Here is a 24,927-nt window from a genome sequence, read left to right as displayed (position 1 = left end):
ATTGCAACAGTAAAACACAGCCCAGTAAGTGACATATCACTGTAATCAGGCTATCTTCCATTACATCATGGTGCTTCAGCTTACATAGCAAAAACCTGGTGATATATTCCCTTTAAGTTTAAAGAACCTTCAGGAACATAGTGCCTTAAAGTCAGTGCAAAATCTGCTAACATATTCCTTGGTAAGACTTTGTAGTTTATTTGGTTAATTAGATTTTTTTTAATGTTTAATAGGGCAAATTATGTTATGATTATAAAATATTTTCCATAAATTTATTTGACAAAACATTGGTAGAATTTTATTTTCAATATATATATTTTTCATTTTTCTTGCAGACTATAATGACATCTTAGTGACGTGCGGTCCACAGCAAATTGAACTCTACATTTACTTGTGCCCCGTTTACTATGCTGGGTATAATGAAAGCCAACTTTATATGAATGACGTTTTTTCTGACCCAAGTTGTCAGGGTGCAATTGATTTATCTGGTGTAATGGATTCAGTACCGTTCTTGAAGTTTGTTTTTTCAATCAATGACAGTTCAACTTGTAGAAGTTCATTCCAGGTAAGGCCTCAATTTTGACATATTTTGTATTATATATGCTAACAATTTGCTTGAATATTCAGATTATCATTTCATATTTTCAAGTCATTTTTCAACCTTTCAAATATGTAATTTGTAGACATGTAGAAAGGCATTGTAGGGGGAAAAAATCCTGACTATATGTTTTATAAAAATCCATAGCAGTAATATGATTGCATCACTCAGGATTCACGGCAGATATATAGTAAATATATATTTATATATATATATGTACAGACAGTTCTCAACTTATGTACATCTGACATACGTAAAACCCCTAGTTACGAATGTCAGATGTCAAAAAGAAAAAAAAAATTCTCACCTTACTGCTCCCCTCTGTGCCAGAGGTCACTGTGTGTTATAATGTCACAAAGTTGACGTTGTGAACTTATGACGTTCAGTAACATCTGAGGCTTGAATGTGGCAAAAAGTTCAGAATTAAAGTGAAGAGACTGGATATTCTATGTGCTATGGCGGTAAAAGAAAGGTCAGCGGTGAATTAGCAATATTTTTTCTTTTTTTTTGCTGGTCCTATTCCAACCTATATACAAATTAAATTTAAGAATAAACCTACAGAACTTAGTTCGTAACTTAGTAACTGCCTGTGTATATTTTTATATTTCTAATATTTCTATAAAGTGGATATATAAACTCTATATACAACTGTTATAAATGCCAGGTTTTTATCTTCTAAAATAATCAAGCTAAAAAGAATCATTTCAAAACTTTTACAACCATTAAATAGGACCTTTCACTAAATTTCTCAGCTTCAATTGGACACTAGATGCAATAGTGGCCGAGAAAGTGGATTAAAATATTTTTTTTTGTTTAATTTTACCTCTCTGCTATGGAGACATTTGAATTCATAGTATTTGGCACCTAATGAATTACCTTTTTGTTGTCTAAGTCTGCATTATTAGACAATTTTCACCACGGGCGTGTACTTTTTCTCCCTATGTTATGATGACCAATCATAAACATGCAGAAACACTCAAAGGAAAGAAAAACACACTCACCATAGCTTTCTCAGTGTGTGATATGTAATGATAATGTAATTATATAGCTCTGATCTCCTGATCTAACCTCCTGCATGAGTCGTAATCTACCTGGTCTGGACTACTACTGCGTGATAAATTATGATACCCTGCTTTGATCTCAATGCAGAATGATTACAAGTTGAGCACAACAAACGTGTAATACTGACCCTTTTTGAGCTCTCATCTCTGGACAGGCAGTGTGGTAGAAGATCAGTATAGCAGAGCTAACAATGCTAGGAGAGCTGGTAGAAGGGTTTGTGATGTGACACAGCTAAACACAGCTGTGCTGACTCTCCTCCCACAGGGATCTTACGAGGAGCATTCATTAAAGATTTCCCCTGACCCACTTTCTGTGGACTGAGAGCAATGAAACTTGGCACAGTTATTAGTTCTTCTCTACATAGGTGCCACCTAGGGACACACACTTCTTCCATCTCTTTAAGCAACTGTAAAATACCTTGCTTGTAGAAGTCGACAGGTTGATCCAAAAGCCACGTTGTGACTTCAGAAATCAGAGTCTCATCATCTGGAAAATGCTTGGCCTTCAAAAATTACTTCATTTTTGGAAAGAGGTGAAAGTTCGATGGTGCGAGGTCGGGTAAATAAGGATGATGCGGTAAAATTTCAATGTCACAGGAGCATGCTTCAATTTGGGCAACATGTGAGTTGTGAACTGGTGCAATGTCTTGCAGAAGGTGGACACCTTTGGTGAGCATGCCACGTCTCTTGGTTTTTATGGCCTTCCGCAATTTCCACAGCAGTGAAGCATAATATGCCTCAGTGATCATGGTACCCTTTGCAAGGAAGTCCATCAATACTACTCTGTGCTGATCCCAAAATACTGTGAGCATGACCTTGCCTGCCGAGAGTTGGGCACGTACCTATACTGATGCTGCATCTTTGGCATCATCAGTATAGATCAGATCTTCTTACCACATTCAGGTCACAGCGTGTCATAAGGTCGGAAAGTTGACATTGCAACCTTATGATATGCAGTAACCATGCCATCTGGTTCTTCTTTTACTGCCATAGCACGTAGATTGTCCTGCTTTATACCCTTTAATTCTGAACTTTTTGCCACATTCAAGCCTCAGATGTTACTGAACGTCATAAGTTCACAACGTCAACTTTGCGACCTTATGACACACAGTGACCTCTGGCACCTGGATGTGGCCAGAAATTCTGGCCTATGAAGAATTGGCCAGAGATCCAGCAAGCAGAGTTGTAAAAAAGAGGACCGGACAGCAGGCAGCCACAGAGGGGAGCAGTAAGGTGAGAATTTTTTTTTTTAACATCTGATGCTCGTAACTAGGTGTTTTATGTATGTCAGATGTACATAAGTCAAGAGCTGCCTGTACATCTATAATAAAATCGTCCAAGCATCCCTCTGTCTGAAGCCTCTATAGACTGTGCATGCGCGATGCGCAGTCTGGCTCCAGACAGAAGAACGCATGGAGCCGTTACAGGTAAGAGGAGTGTATGGCGCCGGAGATCGCGGTATTCGTAGACACTGAACGCATACCGCGATCTCCAGCGCCATACTTACATACTTACCTGACCGGGTGGAGCATTGCCGCAGTGTCTCTCTTCTCGCAGGAGACCAGGGACGGAGTAAAGGCGTCGCAATCGGTGCATGTGCATAGCGCTATCCGGCACCATTTTACTGAAGACACATTTGCAGTGCGTCTTCAGCAAAATGGCGCCGGACAGCGCGGTGCTCCGGCAATGTACTCTCTCCCCAGCCTCCGACAGAACAGGACACCGCAGCGCTGGAGCACAGGGAAGAAAGGTGAGTATAAGTGTTTATTTTTTTGTATGTGCGCAGTGTGAAAGGGATGAGGGGTGCCATACATATCAGGATTAGGGGATGAGGGGGCCACACATGCCAGGATTAAGGGATGAGGGGGCCACACATACCAGTATTGGGGGATGAGGGGCCACACATACCAGGATTGGGGGATGAGGGGTACCATGCATACCAAAATTGAGGGATGAGGGGGCCACACATACCAGGATTGGGGGGATGAGGTGACCATGAATATCAGGATTGGGGGATGAGGGGACCATGCATACCAGGATTGGGGGATGAAGGGTACCATACATGCCAGGATTGGGGGATGAGGGGTACCATACATGCCAGGATTGGGGGATGAGGGGTACCATACATACCAGGATTGAGGGGTGAGGGGACCATGCATACCAGGATTGAGGGGTGAGGGGACCATGCATTCAAGGATTGGGGGTGAGGGGACCATGCATACAAGGATTGGGGGGTGAGGGGACCATATATACCAGGATTGTGGGATGAGGGGGCCACGCACACCAGGATTGAGGGATGAGGGGTACCATACATACCAGTATTGGGGGATGAGGGGGGCCATGCATACCAGGATAGGGGGATGATGGGGGCCATTCATACCAGGATTGGGGAATGAGGGGTACCATGCATACAAGGATTGGGAGATGAGGGGTACCATGCATACCAGGATTGAGGGATGAGGAGTGCCATGCATACCAGGATTGGGGGATGAGAAAGACATGCATACCAGGATGAGAGATTGAGTACCATACATACAAGGATTGGGGGATGGGGGTGCCATGCATTCCAGGATTGGGGGATGAGGGGTGCCATACATACCAGGATTTGGATGAGGGGTGCCATGTATATCAAATTTGGGATGAGGGGTGCCATGCATACCAGGATTCAGATGAGGGGCCATGCATACCAGGATAGGGATGAGGAGTACCGTGTATACCAGGATAGGGATGAGGGGTACCATGCATACCAGGATTGAGGGTGAGGGGTGCCATGCGTACCAGTATTGAGGGTGAGGGGTGCCATGCATACCCGGATAGAGGCTGAGGGGTGCCATGGGTACCAGGATTGGGGGTGAGGGGTGCCATGCGTACCAGGATAGAGAAAAGGGCAGCACATAACAGGATGGGAGAACAGGATTGGGGAGCACAAATACCAGGATCGGGCAGCACAAACCAGCATGGGAGATCATATACCAATAAAAATTCTCACCACCCAGGCGTAGAGCGGGCTCAATAGCTAGTATATATATGTATATACAGTACAGACCAAAAGTTTGGACACACCTTCTCATTTAAAGATTTTTCTGTATTTTCTTTACTATGAAAATTGTACATTCATACTGAAGGCATCAAAACTATGAATTAACACATGTGGAATTATATACTTAACAAAAAAGTGTGAAACAACTGAAAATATGTCTTATATTCTAGGTTCTTCAAAGTAGCCACCTTTTGCTTTGATGACTGCTTTGCACACTCTTGGCATTCTCTTGATTAGTGTTGAGCCACCCCCGTAGTGTTCGGGTTCGGTTCGGTTCGTCGAACACCGGGATGTTCGAGGAACTGTTCGTCGAACTGTTCGTCGAACACCTTAGAACACCGTCGAACACCGTTAAAACCAATGGCAGGCAAACAAAAACACATAGAAACACATAGAAAACACCTTCAAAGGTGTCCAAAAGCTGACAAACTGCTCAGAAGACGCTTTCTTTAAAAAAGCCGGCCGGCAATTCAGCAGCGGCATACACCGGTACCCGACAATTTAGACAAGAAGAAATAGAGCCTCACACATAGATTAGATAGATAGAAACATGTCAGTCACATATATATGAAGTACAGTGACAGTGTTGCTTACTGTACTTGTCATTTAGTGTAAAGGATTTATTAAAAAATATAATAGTGTTTTCATGCACTGTCTCTTTAAAAAAAGCCGGCCGGCAATTCAGCATCTGTACCCGACAATTTATAACAGACAGAATAGAGCTTCACACATAGATTAGATAGATAGAAACATGTCAGTCACATATATATGAAGTACAGTGATAGTGTTGGTTACTGTACTTGTCATTTAGTATTAAAATAAAGGATTTATTATTAAAAAAAATTGGCGTGGGGTTCCCCTTAATTTTAGTCTCTAGCGGAGGTTAAGCAGACAGCTGGGGCAGATGTTTGAAGCCTGGGAAGGGGGTAATACCCACGGAGCTTCCCAGGCTACTAATATGAGCCCCCAGCTGAATACATAGCCTTTACTAGCTATTAAAATGGGGGACCCCCCCAAAAAAATGACGTGGGGTCCCCCCTAATTTAATAGCTAGCAAAGGCTAGGCAGACAGCTGGGGGCTGATATTAATAGCCCAGGAAGGGAGCCATGAATATTGGCCCCCTCCCAGGCTAGAAACACCAGCCGTCAGCCGCCCCAGAAATGGCGCATTCATAGGATGCGCCAATTCTGGCACGTAGTCTCGCTCTTCCCACTGCCCTGTAGAGGTGGCAGTGGGGTAATAGGGCTGGGGTTGATGTCAGCTTATAATGCCAGCTGACATCAAGCCCAGGTTTGTAATGGAGAGGCGTCTATAAGACACCCCCATTACTAACCCCATAGTCAAAGTTAAAAGAAAACACAAACACCCAGAATAAAGTCCTTTAATTGAAATAAAGACACAATCCTTTATTGTTCTAAATTAAACCATACTTACCACCACGCCCATTCCAGCTGAAGCCAACGATCTCCTGCAATAAATGAAAAATAATAAAGCAACATCATCCTTACCTTTCCATGGTTCCCACGACAGCTTCAGCTCTGCTACATCGAGATGACAGGCTGGACCGCAGCAGAACGCTGCCATCCAGCCTGTCATCCCGCAGACACTGAGAAGCGCAGGCATGCTTGCGCTCTGCAGTGTCTGACTGTGACGGCATAAAGATGAGCCGACAATGAACTCGGCTCACCTCATGTACGTCACTGACAGCGTGGGAGAATTCTCGCGCTGAGTGCAGGAGAATTTTCCCACGCTGTCAGTGACGTGCATGAGGCTGATTTTTAAATTTGGCGCACAAATCGGTGATTGGTCGCGGGCAGCGTCCGCGACCAATCAGCACAGTAGTGTTTAACTTTGGCGGCAAGATCAGTGATTGGTCGCGGTCAAGACGGCGACCAATCACCGATTTGTGCAGCACATTTAAATAGCGGCCGCGACCAATTGGATGTCAGCGCCGCTCCCCGGTCCTCCCTTCACACCCTAGCCGCATGGATGTCAGCGGCGCTGCCTGGTTGGATACTTCCGCTCCGAGAACCCGGGACATGAGCGGGTACTCGCAGCAGAAGTATCCCGACCAGCAGCGCCGCTCCCCGGTCCTCCCTTCACACCCTAGCTGCTGATCTCCCCACAGTATCCGCATGGTGTTACAAAGGTCTGGACATTTGTGTTAAAAATCGCTGATTGGTCGCGGGCGCTGCCCGCGACCAATCACCGATTTGGGCGCCAAATTTAAATATCGGCCGCGACCAATCACCCATCTTGGCTCCACATTTAAACACCGCTGTACTGATTGGTCGCGGACGCTATTTAAATGTGGCGCCAAAATCGGTGATTGGTCGCGCCCAGCGTCGGCGACCAATCAGCTCAGCGGTGTTTAAATGTGGAGCCAAGATCGGTGATTGGTTGCGGCTGTCAGTGAAGTGCATGAGGTGAGCTCATTCATGTCCAATGAACTCAGCTGACCTCATGTACGTCACTGACAGCGTGGGAGAATTCTCACGCTGAAGTGCTGAGTGCAGGAGAATTCTCCCACGCTGTCAGTGACATGCATGAGGTGCGCCGAGTTCATTGGACATGAACTCGGCTCATCTGGATGCCGTCACAGCCAGACACTGCAGAGCGCAAGCATGCCTGCGCTTCTCAGTGTCTGCGGGATGACAGGCTGGATGGCAGCGTTCTGCTGCCGTCCAGCCTGTCATCTCGATGTAGCAGAGCTGAAGCTGTCGTGGGAACCATGGAAAGGTAAGGATGATGTTGCTTTATTATTTTTCTTTTATTGCAGGAGATCGTTGGCTTCAGCTGGAATGGGCGTGACGGTAAGTATGGTTTAATTTAGAACAATAAAGGATTGTGTCTTTATTTCAATTAAAGGACTTTATTCTGGGTGTTTGTGTTTTTTTTAACTTTGACTATGGGGTTAGTAATGGGGGTGTCTTATAGACGCCTCTCCATTACTAACCTGGGCTTGATGTCAGCTGGCATTATAAGCTGACATCAACCCCAACCCTATTACCCCCTGCCACCGCACCAGGGCAGCGTGGAAGAGCGAGGCTAAGTGCCAGAATTGGCGCATCCTATGAATGCGCCATTTCTGGGGCGGCTGACGGCTGGTGTTTCTAGCCTGGGAGGGGGCCAATATTCATGGCTCCCTTCCTGGGCTATTAATATCAGCCCCCAGCTGTCTGCCTAGCCTTTGCTAGCTCTTAAATTAGGGGGGACCCCACGTCATTTTTTTTGGGGGGTCCCCCATTTTAATAGCTAGTAAAGGCTATGTATTCAGCTGGGGGCTGATATTAGTAGCCTGGGAAGCTCCGTGGGTATTACCCCCTTCCCAGGCTTCAAACATCTGCCCCAGCCATCTGCTTAACCTCCGCTAGAGCCTAAAATTAAGGGGAACCCCACGACAATTTTTTTAATAATAAATCCTTTATTTTAATGCTAAATGACAAGTACAGTAACCAACACTATCACTGTACTTCATATATATGTGACTGACATGTTTCTATCTATCTAATCTATGTGTGAAGCTCTATTCTGTCTGTTATAAATTGTCGGGTACAGATGCTGAATTGCCGGCCGGCTTTCTTAAAGAGACGGTGCATGAAAACACTATTATTTTTTTTAATAAATCCTTTACACTAAATGACAAGTACAGTAAGCAACACTGTCACTGTACTCCATATATATGTGACTGACATGTTTCTATCTATCTAATCTATGTGTGATTCTCTATTCCTTCTATTCTAAATTGTTGGGTACAGATGCTGAATTGCCGGCCGGATTTTTTAAAGAGACGGTGCATGAAAACACTATTATTTTTTTTAATAAATCCTTTACACTAAATGACAAGTACAGTAATCAACACTGTCACTGTACTTCATATATATGTGACTGACATGTTTCTATCTATCTAATCTATGTGTGATTCTCTATTCCTTCTTTTCTAAATTGTCGGGTACCACTGCTGAATTGCCGGCCGGCTTTTTTAAAGAGACGGTGCATGAAAACACTATTATTTTTTTTGATAAATCCTTTACGCTAAATGACAAGTACAGTAAGCAGCACTTTCACTGTACTTCGTATATATGTGGCTGACATGTTTCTATCTATCTAATCTATGTGTGAAGCTCTATTCTTTCGGTTCTAAATTGTCGGGTACCGGTGTATGCCGCTGCTGAATTGCCGGCTTTTCATGTTTCACTGTTGGCACTGTTCCCATCGATTTGGGCAATCACTGTAATGCCACAACCACCATGGCTGTGGCATTACAGTGAGTGGCAGACAATCCCTGCATGATTGGTGCTCTAAATAGCGCCAGACATGCAGAACACGCTTTTGGTGCACGAACAGTTATCGAACATAACCTCGAACAGCCGAATTTTTTGCAAATCGTTCGGGTTCGTCGAACAACACCGCCCAAAACAGCTCGAATTTGAGATTGGCGAACAGTTCTAGTCGAACACCGCTCATCTCTACTCTTGATGAGCTTCAAGAGGTAGTCGCCAGAAATGGTCTTCCAACAATCTTGAAGGAGTTCCGAGAGATGCTTAGCACTTGTTGGCCCTTTTGCCTTCACTCTGCGGTCCAGCTCACCCCAAACCATTTCGATTGGGTTCAGGTCTGGTGACTGTGGAGGCCAGGTCATCTGGCGTAGCACCCCATCACTCTCCTTCTTGGTCAAATAGCACTTACACAGCCTGGAGGAGTGTTTGGGGTCATTGTCCTGTTGAAAAATAAATGATGGTCCTACTAAACGCAAACCTGATGGAATAGCATGCCGCTGCAAGATGCTGTGGTAGCCATGCTGGTTCAGTATGCCTTCAATTTTGAATAAATCCGCAACAGTGTCACCAGCAAAGCCCCCCCACACCAGCACACCTCCTTCTCCATGCTTCACGGTGGGAACCAGGCATGTAGAGTCCATCCGTTCACGTTTTCTGCGTCACACAAAGACACGTTGGTTGGAACCAAAGATCTCAAATTTGGACTCATCAGACCAAAGCACAGATTTCCACTGGTCTAATGTCCATTCCTTGTGTTCTTTAGCCCAAACAAGTCTCTTCTGCTTGTTGCCTGTCCTTAGCAGTGGTTTCCTAGCAGCTATTTTACCATGAAGGCCTGCAGCACAAAGTCTCCTCTTAACAGTTGTTGGAGAGATGTGTCTGCTGCTAGAACTCTGTGTGGCATTGACCTGGTCTCTAATCTGAGCTGCTGTTAACCTGTGATTTCTGAGGCTGGTGACTCGGATAAACTTATCCTCAGAAGCAGAGGTGACTCTTGGTCTTCCTTTCCTGGGGCGGTCCACATGTGAGCCAGTTTCTTTGTAGCGCTTGATGGTTTTTGCAACTCCACTTGGGGACACTTTCAAAGTTTTCCCAATTTTTCGGACTGACTGACCTTCATTTCTTAAAGTAATGATTAGAGATGAGCGGTGTTCGACTCGAACTGTTCGCCAATCTCAAATTCGAGCTGTTTTGAGCTGTGTTCGAGCCGTTCGGCGAACACGAACGATTTGAAAAAAATCCGGCTGTTCGAGGTTATGTTCGATAACTGTTCGTGCACCAAAATCATAACTGGATTTTTTCACAGTAATGCTGATAATCAATGTTAATACGCAGTTTGAGTGTACAGCGGGGCAGGGGGAAGGGCAGGGGATGGATCTCTGCATAAATAATGAAGATCTCCATTTTATTTTCTCTTTCCCGCATTTACAGTGGGGAGGTGCAATCTGTCAGCCTATCAGAAGCGCACACATGGAGTGAACTGCTTTTTTTCCACACATGCAAGGGCATGTGTCATTGGCTATGTATGTCACATGTCCTTGCCCTATAAGACCCAGCCATTTTCCCCGTCGCCACCATTTTCTCACCGCTGCAGCTGCGTGTTAGACGGCACCGCTGTTGCTGTGTGCGCTATACTTTCAGTGTTAATTTCAAGCCAATTTTCTCAGAAATATACAGATAGCTTGGGAGTAGGAAATAGTTGTGATTGCAGTCCTTTTGAGGACTAGGTTACAGCATTTCCCACGACTTTTAGAAGGCAGGTCTGTGCTCTTAAATAGATAGGTTGGGAGTAGGGTCTACTTATAATTGAAGTCCTTTTGAGGACTAGGTTACAGCATTTCCTGCGACTTTTAGCAGGCAGGTCTGTGCTCTTAAATAGACAGCTTGGGAGTAGGGACTAGTTGTAATTGCAGTCCTTTTGAGGACTAGGTTACAGCATTTCCTAGGACTTTTTGCCAGGCAGGTCTGTGCCAGTGCTGTGCAAGTATTTTTCACAGCATTTGGCTAAATCTAGCTAAGCAAATCCTTTTTGGCCTCTTGCAGTGTGTGTTAGTCAGTGGAGTAGCGTATCTGTGTTGCAAGCTACACCACCTGTGTATAGAATAAATTTTTTTTTACTGCACCTAGCCAAGTAAAACCTTTTGGGCATAGCATCATTCTATTAGGCCATCTATACTAAGCTCCACCAGCTTGCAAATTACAAATAATTTTTATCTGCATCTAGCTCGGAAAATAGTTTTGGGCTTGTAGCAGTGTGTGGGACTCATTCTATTAGTCCATCTAAACTAAGCTCCACCACCTGTGTATGTAATAAAATTGTTTTACTGCATCTAACGCAGCCAATCCTTTTGGGCTAATACCACAGTTTGGCCACTCAGCTCTGCTCGGTTGCCATCCATCGTTTTCTGTGCAAACAACTCCAGAGTTGTCAATTAGTTAACCACCAAAATTAATGGAAAAAGGCCTGCTGCTGGTGGAAAGGGGAATAGGCGTGTTGGGAAGGGAAAAAAAGGTTGTGTCCGTGGGGTAGGTGTTAAAGCAACAGTAACATCTACAGAAGAAAGACCATCTTCCAGCCAAACTAAGAAGTCTACTTCTTTTAGCGGACAATGTGATACGATCCCTTTCTTACGGCCAAGCCAATCACTACAAATTTCAGATGAGGCACAAAAACAGCAGGTGCTTCAACGGATATCAAGTGCTCCTTTAAGTGGGCTCTCCTCCACCTCAACTTCAACATCACAAATACTCCAGTCCTCAGAGGTGTCACCCCAATCGCACTTGCTTCCTCACAGCTCCCAAGTCTCCAGCTGCCCATCTGAGTATGGGGTAGAACAGATGGTTGAGTCTGCAGAGCTGTTTACTCATACTATAGCCTGGGTATCAGAGGTCGGCTCCAGAGCTTCTGTGAATCCAGACGAGGAAATGATCTGCACTGATGCCCAGAATCTTTATGAGTCGGATCCAGGACCAGATGCAGAAGGTTCTGACCATAATGTAGACCCTCGTTCCCATACTGTAACTCCTGTTGGTGGAGACAATGAGGAAGACGATGATGAGACTCAAATACCTGATTGGAGCGACAACTTGAGTTTTTTGTCAGGGCAGGAAGAGGTTGGCTCTGAGGACGATGGGTGTGAGAACACACAGGGTGATGATGAAGAAGTTGCAGAACCCACTTACTGTCAACCCACAGTCAGCCAGTCGATGAGGTCAGCAGAGGAGGTGGAGGAGTATGCTAGTGACGACGAAGTCAGGTTGTGCCTTCCTGGACAGAGACACAGTACTGGAAGCACGTCAACAACTGTATCCTCAAACACAACTCTGCCTCTGACCACAAGTCGTGGTGGCTCTTAAGGTCGCATGGGTGCTAAGCCTTCCATAGCCTGGGCATTTTTTCATATCGATAAGGATGACCCAAATTGTGTTATCTGTAACATTTGTCACCAAAAGCTAAGAAGAGGCCAAAAAACCCATAGTTTGAGTACTTCATGCATGAACCGTCACATGTATATGAAGCATAAGTTGCAGTGGGAAGCTCACTGTGCTACAATGCGGCCTAGCGGGCCGGGCCAACCACCGTCTGCCCCATCTTGTGCATCCACGGCCTCTTCATCCTCTGTGACTGGGGGACAGCAGTCACACCTGTTTTGGGACGCAGACCTGCCACCTCTTTACCCGCAACAGCCAGCTTGATTGGCAGGTCATCATTTTATTTGGAGGTGGAAACACCAGCTGGTGTTGAGCGCTCTCCGACATCGAGAGCACCACCTTTGGATCAAGGCAACCTAACTAGAGATGAGCGTTGTTCTACTCGAACTGTTCGCCAATCTCAAATTCGAGCTGTTTTGTGCGGTGTTCGAGCCGTTCGGCGAACACGAACAATTTGATAAAAATTCGGCTGTTCGAGGTTATGTTCGATAACTGTTCGTGCACCAAAATTATAACTGGATTTTTTCTCAGTAATGATGAAAATTAATGTTAATACGCAGTTTGAGTGTACAGCGGGGTGGGGGGAGGGGCAGGGGATGGATCTCTGCAGGAACAATGAAGATCTCCATTTTTTTTTCTCTTTCCCGCATTTGCAGTGGGGAGGTGCAATCTGTCAGCCTATCAGCAGCGCACACACGGAGCGAAGTGCTTTTTTTCACACAAGCAAGGGCATGTGTCATTGGCAGTGTATGTCACATGTCCTTGCCCTATAAGACCAAGCCATTTTCCCCGTCGCCACCATTTTCTCACTGCTGCAGCTGCATGTTAGACGGCACCGCTGTTGCTGTGTGCGCTATACCTTGTTATTTTCAAGCCAATTTTCGCACAAATATACCGATAGCTTGGGAGTAGGGAATAGTTGTGATTGCAGTCCTTTTAAGGACTAGGTTACAGCATTTCCTACGACTTTTATCATGGAGGTCTGTGCTCTTAAATAGATAGGTTGTGGGAGTAAAGACTAATTGTAATTGGAGTCCTTTTCAGGACTAGGTTACATCAGTTCCTATCAGTTTTTGCTAGGCAGGTCTGTGCCAGTGCTGTGCAAGTTTTTTTCACAGCATTTGGCTGAATCTAGCAAAGCTAATCCTTTTTGGCCTATTGCAGAGTGTGTTAGTCAGTGGAGTAGCCTATCTGTGCTGCAAGATATACCACCTGTGTATAGAATACCAATTTTTTTACTGCACCTAGTGAAGTAAAATCTTTTGGGCATAGCATCATTATATTAGTCCATCTATACTGACCTCCATCAGGTTGCAAATTAAAACTAATTTTTATCTGCATCTACAGTACCTCTGAAAAAATATTTGGGCTTCTAGCTGTGTGTGGGACTTGTTGTATTAGTCCATCTATACTGACCTCCATGAGGTTGCAAACTGAATATATTTTTTTCTGCATCTACCTCTGAAAAAATATTTGGGCTTCTAGCTGTGTGTGGGTCTTGTTCTATTAATCCATCTATACTGACCTCCATCAGGTTGCAAACTGAATATAATTTTTTTCTGCATCTAGCTCTGAAAAAATATTTGGCCTTCTAGCAGTGTGTCGGACTTTCTCTATTAGTCCATCTATACTGACCTCCATCAGGTTGCAAATTAAAAATAATTTGTATCTGCATCTACAGTACCTCTGAAAAAATATTTGGGCTTCTAGCTGTGTGTGGGACTTGTTGTATTAGTCCATCTATACTGACCTCCATCAGGTTGCAAATTAAAAATAATTTTTATCTGCATCTACAGTACCTCTGAAAAAATATTTGGGCTTCTAGCTGTGTGTGGGACTTGTTGTATTAGTCCATCTATACTGACCTCCATCAGGTTGCAAACTGAATATATTTTTTTCTGCATCTACCTCTGAAAAAATATTTGGGCTTCTAGCTGTGTGTGGGACTTGTTGTATTAGTCCATCTATACTGACCTCCATCAGGTTGCAAATTAAAAATAATTTGTATCTGCATCTACAGTACCTCTGAAAAAATATTTGGGCTTCTAGCTGTGTGTGGGACTTGTTCTATTAATCCATCTATTCTGACCTCCATCAGGTTGCAAACTGAATATAATTTTTTTCTGCATCTAGCTCTGAAAAAATATTTGGCCTTCTAGCAGTGTGTCGGACTTTCTCTATTAGTCCATCTATACTGACCTCCATCAGGTTGCAAATTAAAAATAATTTGTATCTGCATCTACAGTACCTCTGAAAAAAATATTTGGGCTTCTAGCTGTGTGTGGGACTTGTTGTATTAGTCCATCTATACTGACCTCCATCAGGTTGCAAATTAAAAATAATTTTTATCTGCATCTACAGTACCTCTGAAAAAATATTTGGGCTTCTAGCTGTGTGTGGGACTTGTTGTATTAGTCCATCTATACTGACCTCCATCAGGTTGCAAACTGAATATATTTTTTTCTGCATCTACCTCTGAAAAAATATTTGGGCTTCTAGCTGTGTGTGGGACTTGTTGTATTAGTCCATCTATACTGACCTCCATCAGGTTGCAAATTAAAAATAATTTGTATCTGCATCTACAGTACCTCTGAAAAAATATTTGGGCTTCTAGCTGTGTGTGGGACTTGTTGTATTAGTCCATCTATACTGACCTCCATCAGGTTGCAAATTAAAAATAATTTTTATCTGCATCTACAGTACCTCTGAAAAAATATTTGGGCTTCTAGCTGTGTGTGGGACTTGTTGTATTAGTCCATCTATACTGACCTCCATCAGGTTGCAAACTGAATATATTTTTTTCTGCATGTACCTCTGAAAAAATATTGGGCTTCTAGCTGTGTGTGGGTCTTGTTCTATTAATCCATCTATACTGACCTCCATCAGGTTGCAAACTGAATATAATTTTTTTCTGCATCTAGCTCTGAAAAAATATTTGGCCTTCTAGCAGTGTGTCGGACTTTCTCTATTAGTCCATCTATACTGACCTCCATCAGGTTGCAAACTGAATATATTTTTTTCTGCATCTACCTCTGAAAAAATATTTGGGCTTCTAGCTGTGTGTGGGACTTGTTGTATTAGTCCATCTATACTGACCTCCATCAGGTTGCAAATTAAAAATAATTTGTATCTGCATCTACAGTACCTCTGAAAAAATATTTGGGCTTCTAGCTGTGTGTGGGACTTGTTCTATTAATCCATCTATACTGACCTCCATCAGGTTGCAAACTGAATATAATTTTTTTCTGCATCTAGCTCTGAAAAAATATTTGGCCTTCTAGCAGTGTGTCGGACTTTCTCTATTAGTCCATCTATACTGACCTCCATCAGGTTGCAAATTAAAAATAATTTGTATCTGCATCTACAGTACCTCTGAAAAAAATATTTGGGCTTCTAGCTGTGTGTGGGACTTGTTGTATTAGTCCATCTATACTGACCTCCATCAGGTTGCAAATTAAAAATAATTTTTATCTGCATCTACAGTACCTCTGAAAAAATATTTGGGCTTCTAGCTGTGTGTGGGACTTGTTGTATTAGTCCATCTATACTGACCTCCATCAGGTTGCAAACTGAATATATTTTTTTCTGCATCTACCTCTGAAAAAATATTTGGGCTTCTAGCTGTGTGTGGGACTTGTTGTATTAGTCCATCTATACTGACCTCCATCAGGTTGCAAATTAAAAATAATTTGTATCTGCATCTACAGTACCTCTGAAAAAATATTTGGGCTTCTAGCTGTGTGTGGGACTTGTTGTATTAGTCCATCTATACTGACCTCCATCAGGTTGCAAATTAAAAATAATTTTTATCTGCATCTACAGTACCTCTGAAAAAATATTTGGGCTTCTAGCTGTGTGTGGGACTTGTTGTATTAGTCCATCTATACTGACCTCCATCAGGTTGCAAACTGAATATATTTTTTTCTGCATCTACCTCTGAAAAAATATTGGGCTTCTAGCTGTGTGTGGGTCTTGTTCTATGAATCCATCTATACTGACCTCCATCAGGTTGCAAACTGAATATAATTTTTTTCTGCATCTAGCTCTGAAAAAATATTTGGCCTTCTAGCAGTGTGTCGGACTTGCTCTATTAGTCCATCTATACTGACCTCCATCAGGTTGCAAATTAAAAATAATTTTTATCTGCATCTACAGTACCTCTGAAAAAATATTTGGGCTTCTAGCTGTGTGTGGGACTTGTTGTATTAGTCCATCTATACTGACCTCCATCAGGTTGCAAATTAAAAATAATTTGTATCTGCATCTACAGTACCTCTGAAAAAATATTTGGGCTTCTAGCTGTGTGTGGGACTTGTTGTATTAGTCCATCTATACTGACCTCCATCAGGTTGCAAACTGAATATATTTTTTTCTGCATCTACCTCTGAAAAAATATTTGGGCTTCTAGCTGTGTGTGGGACTTGTTGTATTAGTCCATCTATACTGACCTCCATCAGGTTGCAAATTAAAAATAATTTGTATCTGCATCTACAGTACCTCTGAAAAAATATTTGGGCTTCTAGCTGTGTGTGGGACTTGTTGTATTAGTCCATCTATACTGACCTCCATCAGGTTGCAAATTAAAAATAATTTTTATCTGCATCTACAGTACCTCTGAAAAAATATTTGGGCTTCTAGCTGTGTGTGGGACTTGTTGTATTAGTCCATCTATACTGACCTCCATCAGGTTGCAAATTAAAAATAATTTTTATCTGCATCTACAGTACCTCTGAAAAAATATTTGGGCTTCTAGCTGTGTGTGGGACTTGTTGTATTAGTCCATCTATACTGACCTCCATCAGGTTGCAAACTGAATATATTTTTTTCTGCATCTACCTCTGAAAAAATATTTGGGCTTCTAGCTGTGTGTGGGACTTGTTGTATTAGTCCATCTATACTGACCTCCATCAGGTTGCAAATTAAAAATAATTTGTATCTGCATCTACAGTACCTCTGAAAAAATATTTGGGCTTCTAGCTGTGTGTGGGACTTGTTGTATTAGTCCATCTATACTGACCTCCATCAGGTTGCAAATTAAAAATAATTTTTATCTGCATCTACAGTACCTCTGAAAAAATATTTGGGCTTCTAGCTGTGTGTGGGACTTGTTGTATTAGTCCATCTATACTGACCTCCATCAGGTTGCAAACTGAATATATTTTTTTCTGCATCTACCTCTGAAAAAATATTGGGCTTCTAGCTGTGTGTGGGTCTTGTTCTATTAATCCATCTATACTGACCTCCATCAGGTTGCAAACTGAATATAATTTTTTTCTGCATCTAGCTCTGAAAAAATATTTGGCCTTCTAGCAGTGTGTCGGACTTTCTCTATTAGTCCATCTATACTGACCTCCATCAGGTTGCAAATTAAAAATAATTTTTATCTGCATCTACAGTACCTCTGAAAAAATATTTGGGCTTCTAGCTGTGTGTGGGACTTGTTGTATTAGTCCATCTATACTGACCTCCATCAGGTTGCAAATTAAAAATAATTTGTATCTGCATCTACAGTACCTCTGAAAAAATATTTGGGCTTCTAGCTGTGTGTGGGACTTGTTGTATTAGTCCATCTATACTGACCTCCATCAGGTTGCAAACTGAATATATTTTTTTCTGCATCTACCTCTGAAAAAATATTTGGGCTTCTAGCTGTGTGTGGGACTTGTTGTATTAGTCCATCTATACTGACCTCCATCAGGTTGCAAATTAAAAATAATTTGTATCTGCATCTACAGTACCTCTGAAAAAATATTTGGGCTTCTAGCTGTGTGTGGGACTTGTTCTATTAATCCATCTATACTGACCTCCATCAGGTTGCACACTGAATATAATTTTTTTCTGCATCTAGCTCTGAAAAAATATTTGGCCTTCTAGCAGTGTGTCGGACTTTCTCTATTAGTCCATCTATACTGACCTCCATCAGGTTGCAAATTAAAAATAATTTGTATCTGCATCTACAGTACCTCTGAAAAAAATATTTGGGCTTCTAGCTGTGTGTGGGACTTGTTGTATTAGTCCATCTATACTGACCTCCATCAGGTTGCAAATGAAAAATAATTTTTATCTGCATCTACAGTACCTCTGAAAAAATATTTGGGCTTCTAGCTGTGTGTGGGACTTGTTGTATTAGTCCATCTATACTGACCTCCATCAGGTTGCAAACTGAATATATTTTTTTCTGCATCTACCTCTGAAAAAATATTTGGGCTTCTAGCTGTGTGTGGGACTTGTTGTATTAGTCCATCTATACTGACCTCCATCAGGTTGCAAATTAAAAATAATTTGTATCTGCATCTACAGTACCTCTGAAAAAATATTTGGGCTTCTAGCTGTGTGTGGGACTTGTTGTATTAGTCCATCTATACTGACCTCCATCAGGTTGCAAATTAAAAATAATTTTTATCTGCATCTACAGTACCTCTGAAAAAATATTTGGGCTTCTAGCTGTGTGTGGGACTTGTTGTATTAGTCCATCTATACTGACCTCCATCAGGTTGAAAACTGAATATATTTTTTTCTGCATCTACCTCTGAAAAAATATTGGGCTTCTAGCTGTGTGTGGGTCTTGTTCTATGAATCCATCTATACTGACCTCCATCAGGTTGCAAACTGAATATAATTTTTTTCTGCATCTAGCTCTGAAAAAATATTTGGCCTTCTAGCAGTGTGTCGGACTTTCTCTATTAGTCCATCTATACTGACCTCCATCAGGTTGCAAATTAAAAATAATTTTTATCTGCATCTACAGTACCTCTGAAAAAATATTTGGGCTTCTAGCTGTGTGTGGGACTTGTTGTATTAGTCCATCTATACTGACCTCCATCAGGTTGCAAATTAAAAATAATTTGTATCTGCATCTACAGTACCTCTGAAAAAATATTTGGGCTTCTAGCTGTGTGTGGGACTTGTTGTATTAGTCCATCTATACTGACCTCCATCAGGTTGCAAACTGAATATATTTTTTTCTGCATCTACCTCTGAAAAAATATTTGGGCTTCTAGCTGTGTGTGGGACTTGTTGTATTAGTCCATCTATACTGACCTCCATCAGGTTGCAAATTAAAAATAATTTGTATCTGCATCTACAGTACCTCTGAAAAAATATTTGGGCTTCTAGCTGTGTGTGGGACTTGTTGTATTAGTCCATCTATACTGACCTCCATCAGGTTGCAAATTAAAAATAATTTTTATCTGCATCTACAGTACCTCTGAAAAAATATTTGGGCTTCTAGCTGTGTGTGGGACTTGTTGTATTAGTCCATCTATACTGACCTCCATCAGGTTGCAAATTAAAAATAATTTGTATCTGCATCTACAGTACCTCTGAAAAAATATTTGGGCTTCTAGCTGTGTGTGGGACTTGTTGTATTAGTCCATCTATACTGACCTCCATCAGGTTGCAAACTGAATATATTTTTTTCTACATCTACCTCTGAAAAAATATTTGGGCTTCTAGCTGTGTGTGGGACTTGTTGTATTAGTCCATCTATACTGACCTCCATCAGGTTGCAAATTAAAAATAATTTGTATCTGCATCTACAGTACCTCTGAAAAAATATTTGGGCTTCTAGCTGTGTGTGGGACTTGTTGTATTAGTCCATCTATACTGACCTCCATCAGGTTGCAAATTAAAAATAATTTTTATCTGCATCTACAGTACCTCTGAAAAAATATTTGGGCTCCTAGCTGTGTGTGGGACTTGTTGTATTAGTCCATCTATACTGACCTCCATCAGGTTGCAAACTGAATATATTTTTTTCTGCATCTACCTCTGAAAAAATATTGGGCTTCTAGCTGTGTGTGGGTCTTGTTCTATTAATCCATCTATACTGACCTCCATCAGGTTGCAAACTGAATATAATTTTTTTCTGCATCTAGCTCTGAAAAAATATTTGGCCTTCTAGCAGTGTGTCGGACTTTCTCTATTAGTCCATCTATACTGACCTCCATCAGGTTGCAAATTAAAAATAATTTTTATCTGCATCTACAGTACCTCTGAAAAAATATTTGGGCTTCTAGCTGTGTGTGGGACTTGTTGTATTAGTCCATCTATACTGACCTCCATCAGGTTGCAAATTAAAAATAATTTGTATCTGCATCTACAGTACCTCTGAAAAAATATTTGGGCTTCTAGCTGTGTGTGGGACTTGTTGTATTAGTCCATCTATACTGACCTCCATCAGGTTGCAAATTAAAAATAATTTTTATCTGCATCTACAGTACCTCTGAAAAAATATTTGGGCTTCTAGCTGTGTGTGGGACTTGTTGTATTAGTCCATCTATACTGACCTCCATCAGGTTGCAAACTGAATATATGTTTTTCTGCATCTACCTCTGAAAAAATATTGGGCTTCTAGCTGTGTGTGGGTCTTGTTCTATTAATCCATCTATACAGACCTCCATCAGGTTGCAAACTGAATATAATTTTTTTCTGCATCTACCTCTGAAAAAATATTTGGCCTTGTAGCAGTGTGTCGGACTTTCTCTATTAGTCCATCTATACTGACCTCCATCAGGTTGCAAACTGAATATATTTTTTTCTGCATCTAACCCAGCCAATAGTTTTGGCCTAATACCACAGTTTGGCCACTCAGCTCTGCTCGGTTACCATCCATTGTTTTTTTGTGCAAACAACTCCAGAGTTGTGAATTAGTTAACCACCAAAATGAGTGGAAAAAGGCCTGCTGCTGGTGGAAAGGGGAATAGGCGTGTTGGGAAGGGGAAAAAAGGTTGTGTCCATGGGGTAGGTGTTAAAGCAACAGTAACATCTGCAGAAGAAAGACCATCTTCCAGCCAAACTAAAATGTCTACTTCTTTTAGCGGACAATGTGATAAGATCCCTTTCTTACGGCCACGCCAATCGCTACAAATTCCAGATGAGGCACAAAAACAGCAGGTGCTTCAACGGATATCAAGTGCTCCTTTAAGTGGGCTCTCCTCCACATCAACTTCAACATCACAAATACTCCAGTCCTCAAAGGTGTCACCCAAATCGCACTTGCCTCCTCACAGCTCCCAAATCTCCAGCTGCCCGTCTGAGTATGAGGTAGAACAGATGGTTGAGTCTGCAGAGCTGTTTACTCATACTATAGCCTGGGAATCAGAGGTCGACTCCAGCGCTTCTGTGAATCCAGACGAGGAAATGATCTGCACTGATGCCCAGAATCTTTATGAGTCGGATCCAGGACCAGACGCAGAAGGTTCTGACCATAATGTAGACCCTAATTCCCAAACTGTAACTCCTGTTGGTGGAGACAATGAGGAAGACGATGATAAGACTCATACCTGATTGGAGCGACAACTTTAGTTTTTTGTCAGGGCAGGAACAGGTTGGCTCTGAGGACGACGGGTGTGATAACACACAGGGTGATGATGATGAGGTTGGAGATCCCACTTACTGTCAACCCACAGTCAGCCAAGAGATGAGGTCAGCAGAGGAGGTGGAGGAAGATGCTAGTGACGACGAGGTCAGGTTGCGCCTTCCTGGACAGAGACGTAGTACTGGAAGCACGTCAACAACTGCATCCTCAAACACAACTCTGCCTCTCACCACAAGTCGTGGTGGCTCTTCAGGTCGCATGGGTGCTAAGCCTTGCATAGCCTGGGCATTTTTTCAGATCGATAAAGATGACCCAACTCGTGTTATCTGTAACATTTGTCAGCAAAAGCTAAGTAGAGGCCAAAAAATACATAGTTTGAGTACTTCATGCATGAACCGGCACATGGACATGAAGCATAAGTTGCAGTGGGAAGCTCAGTGTGCTACAATGCGGCCTAGCCGGCCGGGCCAACCACCGTCTGCCATATCTTGTGCATCCGCGGCCTCTTCATCCTCTGTGACTGGGGGGACAGCAGTCACACCTGTTTTGGGGCGCAGACCTGCCACCTCTTTACCCGCAACAGCCAGCGTGATTGGCAGGTCATCATTTTCTTTGGAGGTGGTAACAGTAGCTGGTGTTGAGCGCTGTCCGACATCGATAGCACCACCTTTGGATCAAGGCAACCTAACATGTCCGCCTGCATCTTCCTCACAGACCGGCAGTTTGCCGGGGACACCCTTATCAACCCCGTCTAAGCACAATAGCCAGCCCTCGGTCCCTCAGATGTGGACAAGTAAAAGACCATTTCCTCCTAGCCATGAGAAAGCTAAGAGGTTGAATTTCACCATCTGCAAGCTCTTGGCTACAGAAATGCTGCCTTTCCGCCTGGTGGACACAGAGGATTTTCGAGACCTTATGTCCGTCGCAGTGCCCCAGTACCAGATGCCCAGTCGGCACTACTTCTCAAAGAAAGGTGTGCCTGCGCTCCACCAGCATGTCGCACACAACATCACCGCTTCTTTGAGAAACTCTGTGTGTGACAGGGTGCATTTCACCACAGACACTTGGACGAGTAGGCATGGACAGGGGCGTTACATGTCGCTGACTGGGCACTGGGTAACTATGGTGACAGCAGGACAAGGGGCTGCTGTCCAAGTCTTGCCGTCCCCACGAGTTGTGCGTCAATCCTCTTTATGTCAAAGTTCCTCCACTGCTTCTGCCTCCTCAAACTCCTCTCGGTCTTCCACCTGCACCCAAAGCCTGTCTGGTCATGCCACAAGCTTTCTAACTGCGCAGAAGGGATCCTGCACACCTCCTTACTATGCTGGCAGTAGGGCTCAACGTCATCAGGCGGTTTTTACATTGAAATGTCTGGGAAATGTGAGTCACACAGCTGAGGAGTTGTGGTCAGCTCTGGAGAACCAATTTCATGAATGGTTGTCTCCACTGGACCTGAAACCAGGGAAGGCCGTGTGCGACAATGCTGCAGACCTGGGTGCGGCCCTTCGCCGGGGCAATGTCACACACGTGCCTTGTATGGCTCACGTGTTGAACCTGGTTGTCCAGCAATTTTTAGCCCACTATCCCAGACTAGATGGCCTTCTGCAGAGGGCACGGTCGCTGTGTGCTCACTTCCGCCGTTCGCATCCCGCAGCTCAGCGACTTACATCTCTACAGAAGTCGTTGGGCCTGCCACTTCACCGGCTAAAATGCGATGTGCCTACCCGGTGGAATTCAACTCTGCACATGTTGCAGCGACTGTGGCAGCACCGACAAGCCCTGGTGCAATACGTTCTCACGTATAGCCTGGGCCAACGAGATTCAGAGGTGGGGCAAATCACGCTGGAGGAGTGGTCTCAGATCAGGGACCTATGCACCCTTCTGCACAGTTTTGAAATGGCGACGAAGATGTTTAGTGCTGACGATGCCATTATCAGCATGACTATTCCGGTGATTTACATGCTGGAGCACATGTTAAACAGAATTCGGAGTCAGGTGGTGGCACAAGAGGAGGTGGATGAAGTAGAGGAGCAGGAGTTGTATGCGGAAGGGCTAACATCTGCAAGGTCCAGACGGTCGGCAGCACCAAGGCGGCAGGCATGTGAGGGTGCGGGAGATGGTTTTACCAGGGCGCATGGTAGCAGCCAAACTAGTGAGGAAGGTGCAGGAGCCCAGGAAGAAGTGGAGGACGAACTGATGGAAGACTCATCAGATGAGGGAGACCTTGATCACATTTCTGTTGTGCGAGGTTGGGGGGAGAGGACAGAGGAAGGAAGCATGATTGTTACCTCGCCACCAACACAACAGGGACTTGGTGCTCCTGGATGCGCAACACACATGAGTGCCTTCTTGCTGCACTACCTGCAACATGACCCTCGAATTGTGAGAATTAGAAATAATCCTGACTACTGGTTTGCCGCACTGTTAGATCCCCGGTACAAAAGTAAATTTGTAGAAATTATTCCTGCCATAGAAAGGGATTCACGCATGCAGGAGTATCAGCAGAGACTGTTGCAGAATCTTACATGTGCTTTTCCACAAAATACCAGTGGTGCACGTAGTGAATCTCACAGTTAGAACTTGCCAACCGTGGGACCGTCAAGTGTTCAGCACTCAAACCGTAACAGAACCACAGTATCTGGTGGTAACATCAATTTTGCGGAATCATTTCACCACTTTTTTAGCCCATCCTTTGCAAGGCCACAGGAGACAAGAAGTCTGACACATAGTCAACGCCTAGAGACGATGGTACAGGAGTATCTCCAAGTAAACATTGAAGGCACGACTGTGTCACTGGACCCTTGCTCTTTTTGGGCTTCCAATCTGGATAAATGGCCGGAGCTAGCCACTTACGCCTTGGAGATCTTGTCATGCCCCGCAGCCAGCGTTCTGTCTGAACGTGTGTTCAGCGCTGCTGGTGGTATGCTGACAGATAAGCGCACGCGGCTCTCCACTGATAATGTAGACAGACTCACGTTCATAAAGATGAACAAATCATGGATCCGAAACGACTTTTCTACCCCTGTGTCATCCTGGGGAGAGTAAAAGCTTGATGATTGTTTAAAATCACCCTACCAACCGTTTTAAGCTTTCAAATTACTAATCATGTTTATCTGTATCTTGACTGGAAAATAATTTGGGCTTTGTAGCAGTGTGCAGCACTGATCCTATTAGGCCATCTATAATAAGCTCCACC

General features: G+C 43.4%; 1 protein-coding gene across 1 annotated transcript in view; it reads left to right on the top strand.

Moving 5' to 3' along the window:
* Positions 1-24,927, top strand: part of LOC141245881 (zona pellucida-like domain-containing protein 1) — a 101,737-nt gene that overhangs the window by 13,464 nt on the left and 63,346 nt on the right. Inside the window, exon 3 of the mRNA XM_073669090.1 lies at positions 336-565. Coding sequence (XP_073525191.1) covers positions 336-565 — 230 coding nt within the window. The remainder of the gene's footprint in view (positions 1-335; positions 566-24,927) is intronic.

The sequence above is a fragment of the Phyllobates terribilis genome, unplaced genomic scaffold, assembly GCF_046119375.1.
Source record: "Phyllobates terribilis strain yellow unplaced genomic scaffold, ASM4611937v1 Scaffold_2__4_contigs__length_985480577, whole genome shotgun sequence".
Classification (NCBI taxonomy): domain Eukaryota; kingdom Metazoa; phylum Chordata; class Amphibia; order Anura; family Dendrobatidae; genus Phyllobates; species Phyllobates terribilis.
Note: the sequence above shows the minus strand (reverse complement) of the source record. Positions and strands in the feature narration are given on the sequence as shown.